At 36.4% G+C, this 5,850-nt stretch overlaps 1 protein-coding gene across 1 annotated transcript in view; it reads left to right on the top strand.

The window, feature by feature from the left end:
• Window positions 1-1,790: 1,790 nt before the first annotated feature.
• LOC103730293 (golgin subfamily A member 4-like) overlaps window positions 1,791-5,850 on the top strand; it is a 24,040-nt gene continuing 19,980 nt past the window's right edge. The window contains exons 1-4 of the mRNA XM_008828481.3: window positions 1,791-1,901; window positions 2,394-2,414; window positions 2,612-2,680; window positions 4,976-5,051. Of these exons, the coding sequence (XP_008826703.1) occupies window positions 1,806-1,901; window positions 2,394-2,414; window positions 2,612-2,680; window positions 4,976-5,051 (262 nt within the window). The 5' untranslated portion in view covers window positions 1,791-1,805. The remainder of the gene's footprint in view (window positions 1,902-2,393; window positions 2,415-2,611; window positions 2,681-4,975; window positions 5,052-5,850) is intronic.

Here is a 5,850-nt window from a genome sequence, read left to right as displayed (position 1 = left end):
TTCCCTCTTCTCTCTTTTTCTATACTAGGGATTTGCTTAGGTCCTAAACCTTGCACATTGTTAGTAACCACTCTACCAGTGAGCTGTCTCCCAGTTCCAGAACTATTTCTTAAATTAGAAACAATTTCTCAGCGATTCTTCTCTATTAGAAAGCTTGCCTTAGCTTGACATCCTGAAACTATCAAAGGAAATGTCAGACATAGGTAAATGTCAAAATGTGCCTGAGTAAGTAGCTATAGAGGCTCAGCTGTATTGACATGAATATCCACAAAGATGTACAGTGGTAGAATCAAACAGTAAACCAAGGACAATGCAGTAAACCTTTTAATTCCAGGTTGATGGTGCTTGAGGTGTGGAGACTAGGTTAGTGTGTGCCTCAGTGAGGAGACACCAAAGACTAATAGCCACCACATCGAGGAGACACCTAAGAGTAATAGCCACCACATCTCCGTTTTACTAAGGAGAAGGGTATTTTGTTTTGGTTTGTTTTTTTCTGATTAGCCTAAGAGAACTTCTTGACATGTAGTATTTAAAATTAGGTTTTCCAGGTGTCCTTTTGAGTTATTGCCTAACTTTATGCCTTAACCATCTGTGTCTGTCTGACTTTAAGAATGGTATTTCTCTTGTTTCTGGAAAATTAGCATCTGTTACATCAGGCAGCTGTTGGTTCTTGTTTGTTCCTGTTATGTCTTTTACTCAGTGAACACTTGTCTTCATTGCGCAGACCAGATCAATATTCCAATCCTAAATGCTCTTTTAGCACAAAGGCTATTGCAAGATTTATAAGGCTGAGACGAGGTCTGGAGTGCACTATAGAGTAACTCTGAGCCACTGCCTCCGCTGTGAGGGCTCAGCAGCCTTTCCCAGCACGGTCAGAACAGAGCAGAGGTTGATGGGTGTGCCACATTTTCTAAGTAGGACCATGAGCCCAGAAAGTCACCTAATATTTTTTCTAGTTCAGCTTTGGTTTTTGTTGATTTTTTTTTTCCTTCAATGTTCAGAGAAAGTAAAGAAATTGCATTTGTTAACAACACATAAGACAGATTTTGATTGAATTAAGTTACTCTAAGAGCTGCTGATGTGGTGTGGGGGTAAATATGTATTTGAAATGTGCAGGCTTAGTAAATTCAGATAAAAGACCAAGTATTGAGGTATACAGCTTTTCCAGAGGGGTGAAGAAAATAGAACCAAATAATCCCACAGCTTCTTGTGATCAATTGCCAACTATGTGTGGAAACAACTATTTTATGAATATTCTCAGGAATTCAAACCCCATTATAGAAAATACCAATATCTTTTTTTGTTGTTTATTTAAGACAGGGTCTCCCTGTAACCCCAGTTAGTCTGGGACTTGCTGTGTAGACCAGGCTAGCCTTGATCTCACAGAGATCTGCCTGCCTCTGCCTCCTGAGTACTAAAATTAAGGGCAAGTGCCATCGTGCCCACCTCCAAAATGCTAAAATCTTAAGCCACTAGAAATGTATTGTAGTTCTATCACAACACTGTTATACTCCTCATACTTAAGACCTGATAAACCCCAGTGTGAGGGGAAAAGGAAAACTTAATGACTTAGTTGGGTGAGGAGAGAGGGATGTGGGTGAGAACAGTGAGAGCCCAGGAATAGGGAGCAGTATTGAAACAGACTTGAAGTTAAATTGCCTCAAGAAGGAAGCTGTTTAGAGCAGAATCATAAACTAACAACAGTTCTGTTTGTCTCAAAAAGCTTTTTTAATTCTATACTGTGCTCCCTCTCTACTTGTTTTTTTAATGTGTATTATTTTATTCTGAAGGCTCGTGAAGAAGAAATGACTACAAAAGTAAATAACCTGCAGGCTCAACTTGCGGAACTACAGAAGAAATACGAACACAAGCTGCAGCAGGAGGAGAGCGCTGGCGACAAGGTGAGGGGAATTTAGTGCTTCCTGTTTCCTGAAACTGTTGCTGGTTCCCTGTCTTGACCACCTCCGTTTATCGAAATTACTCCTAACAAAACCTTTCTCCTCCCACTGTCATGTCATGTTGTTTTGTTTTTGTTTTTGTTTTGTGACCCACTGATTTTAGCCTGGGAGACGCACATGGGGCGTGGCTGTGGAGCTGTCCACAGGCACCTCAGTAACTCACCAGTGGCTACACTGCTGAAGATAGTGACTCCCCAGCAGCCATCAACTGCCAGTAGCTTTCCGGGCTTGTTCGATGTGTGTTCTACTTTAGAGTATCTCCCTAGTTGTAGTTGTGTTGTGCTTTATTTCAAATCAAATCTGATCACCTTCTTTAAGTGGGAAAGCTGACTTCTTCTTTACTTGTGATTTAATAGTATTCTCTTTTATCTGTACTTGTAGATTATATTGTATACATTCATTTTCCTTTTTTTTTTTTTTCTTTTCCATCTTCAGGTAACAATTATGGAGTTACAGGTAAGATCTTCATTGAAGTTTCTGAAGATAGTGCTTTTTAGGAACATGCTTTTTTTTTTTTTTTAAAACAAATTAAAATATAAAGATACTGTTTTAACAAGGATAAATTTTGCAAGCAGTACAGAAAGATGTCCACGTAGTGATGAAACTGAAACCCATACTCATTTCAGATCCGTCTGACTTTTTTGTTCCTTCAGACACAGCTGGCACAGAAGACTACTCTAATCAGTGATTCAAAGCTGAAAGAACAAGAGTTCAGAGAACAGGTCAAGGCCTATTTGGTGCTTTTTGTTTATAACTAATGTAATTTATGTTGGTATGTACTTGCATCTCAGTTAACTACTTTAAAAAATGGCTTTAATAATGATTTAGTAGTTGACTTTCATTCTTACACAGGAAATTTTATTTCCAAATCCAAAGAGCTTGAGGTACTCTCTATAAATCTGTGATTGTATATATTTAAAACAAAAATATTTGTATCCTATTGTTTCTAGTGTTTAACATTTGAGTAACAATTTGTGTTTATATTAGTTATAATAATTTCTATTCTAAAAGAAGTTATTTTTCTGATTTGTCAGATGCAGGGTATAAAAATCATTTTTTCTGCTCTTTCCTAGTAGTTAAATTGACTTAATGTTATGTGATTGGTCCATATACTATTCATGGACTGTGTATGTTATTCAGTTTAGATACCCGTGTGCACACCTACAAGGATGAAGTACAAGCACACACACACAGTACGTGTCTGTGTGTGCTGTGTAATGTTTAGTGAAGTCTTTCCCCAAACTGTAGAGAAACAGTGGCTCAAGTCAATAGGCTCAGCTTGTAGAATAACTTTTTAGGCTTTCCAGTTCTTTTGAAATGCATACAGACAAAAGTCTTGACAATTGCTAAAACTGGGAAATTAAGTAAACTGTACACTGGGTGTTTTTGAAATTTTTGTAATGTTTTTTGAAAAGTTTATAAAGACAATTAAGTTTTAGTGTTGCTTCTTCCTTCCCAGGAGTCTGTTTTCACTCATTCTCAAGCTTACCACTTTAAAATTCCTTCTTCAAACATCTTTAAATCTTCAAAACTGCCATAGCATAACAGTTTCTTATCAGTCATTATGATAAACTGCACCTAGCATAAACTTATTTAAATAATTTTAAACTTTATGTCCATTAAACAGTCCCTCCGTATTACCTGCTCCCTTCAGCCCCAGCAGCCCCTAATCTGCTTTCTGTCTTTGGATTGCCTATCTGGATGTTTTATTTAATGAAATCATGCACTATATGACCTTTGTGTTGACTTCAAAAGTGAAACTATATACACACATAGTTTTGTTTTAGATTTAATTTTTTAATTTTTATTTATGTATATGAGTGTTTTGCATGCATGTATGTAAAATACACTGCAAAGGTTTCAGAAGAGGGCATTGGATCCCCCAGAATTGGAGTTATGGATAGTTGTTAGCTGCCATGTGGGTACTGGGAATCAAACCTGGGTCCTCTGCAAGAGCAGCCAGTGCTCTTAACTGCTGAGCCATCTCTTTTTTTTTTTATTTTATTTTATTTTATTTTATTTTATTTTATTTTATTTTATTTGTGATAGAGTCCCACTATACAGTCCTGGCTGGCCTGGAACCAGATTGACCTTGAACTCATAGAGATTCTCCTGCCTCTGCCTCCCAAGTGCTGGGATTAAAGCCCGGCTACTCCATACTTGATTCCTTCCTATGAGCAATATCTGAGTTGTCTCCATGATGTGGATGCATCACGTTCTATGTGGTCATCCCTCAGTTGATAAACATTTGGACTTTTTCTACCTTCTGGCTGCAACAAGCAGCATTGCTAGGAACATTTGTGTACAAGATTTTACTTTATATTTGCAATTCTTTTGGGTGTATGTATGCCCAGGTGTGGAATTGCTACATCATATATTTCTGTGTTAGACATTTTGAGAAACTGCAGACTGTTTCCATAGCAGCTACTCCATTTTATCTCACATTAATAATGTACAAGTACTTACTCCATCTTTCATGTCCTCGGTAACAAGTTCTTTGGGTTAGAGCATTCTGAGCAGGTAGCTCTAGGCACCATGAAGGTACAATGAAGTAGTATTTCATTGTGGTTTTAATCTTCATTTTTGTGATGAATTAATGATGTTAAGCATCTTTTCATCTACTTATTGACCCTTTGTATCTCTTCTTTGAAGCAATATCTATTAATGTCCTAGACTCATTGTTTCTTTGGTTGTTTCCCTTTTGTTGTTGAGTTGTAAGTGCTTTTTATATAGTAAGGATTCTGATTTCTTATCAGATACATGATTTGCACATGTTTTTCCCATTTTATAATTTGTCTTTTCACATTTTTCATACTATCCTATGATACACAAGCATTTTTGGTTTTAATAAAATTCAATTTGTATATTTTTTTATTGAGTATGCTTTGGTTTCTCCCTAAGAAACTGTTCCTTTTATTTGCCTGTACTGTGCCTTCAGAAAAACAAAACAAAAAAAACAACCAGTGACATGTAGTTTCCATGTTAATCTTATGTTATGGTTTGAATATTGTTTTTAGATTAATAATTTAGAAGACCGTTTGAAGAAATATGAAAAGAATGTATATGCAACAACTGTAGGGACACCTTACAAAGGTAAGACTAATTTCCTGTCTTGTGACTACTGGGTCGCTCTCTCCTTCCCTCCCTCCTATTGGTGGATTTATGCATAATCTTTACTTTTTGTCTTAAATTCCATATTCTTTTTCTTATTTTACAGTCTTTTTATTGATTGACACATAAAAATTACATATACTTACTGTTTGTAATATGATGTTTTAAACTATGTATTATTGTGAAATGCATAAATTGAGCTCATTAGTTCACATAACCTCACATACTTAACCTTTTTCTTTGTTGTGAAAACACTGAAAACATACTCTCAGTGATTTCCAGTACTCTAATAACAGTATTCAGTTTAGTCACAATATTGTACTATAGCTCTCTTGAACACTGTTTTACTGTCTAACTCAATTTTTTTATCCTTTGAATAACAAACACCTTCACTCCATCTAGCCCTCCAGCTCAGGGTAGCTACCATTTTATTCTATTGTCCAAATCCAGCTTTCATAGCTTTCCTGTGGTGGTGAAATCATGAGATACTTGTCTTTCTGTGTCTGGCTCATTTTATTTGGTACAGTATCCTTTTTTGGGGGTAAATTTTTAATCGAATTTTTGTATATATCATATAGAACATCTTAATGTTAATCATCTTTATGCTCCCTTCCCCATTGGCACCCTCCCGTATTCCCCACCCCCACACTGGATTTCATGCATTCTGTCATTTGTGTTAAGGTCTATCAAGTCAAATTAGTGTTCCCTGACATCCCTCAGTGCAAGTTCATCCACTGAAGTCTAGTCAGCTGATCTAATGTCCCTCCCTTTAAGAAGATCA

Source organism: Nannospalax galili, unplaced genomic scaffold (genome assembly GCF_000622305.1).
Source record: "Nannospalax galili isolate Female #2095 unplaced genomic scaffold, S.galili_v1.0 scaffold1834, whole genome shotgun sequence".
NCBI classification, from domain to species: Eukaryota; Metazoa; Chordata; class Mammalia; order Rodentia; family Spalacidae; genus Nannospalax; species Nannospalax galili.
Note: the sequence above shows the minus strand (reverse complement) of the source record. Positions and strands in the feature narration are given on the sequence as shown.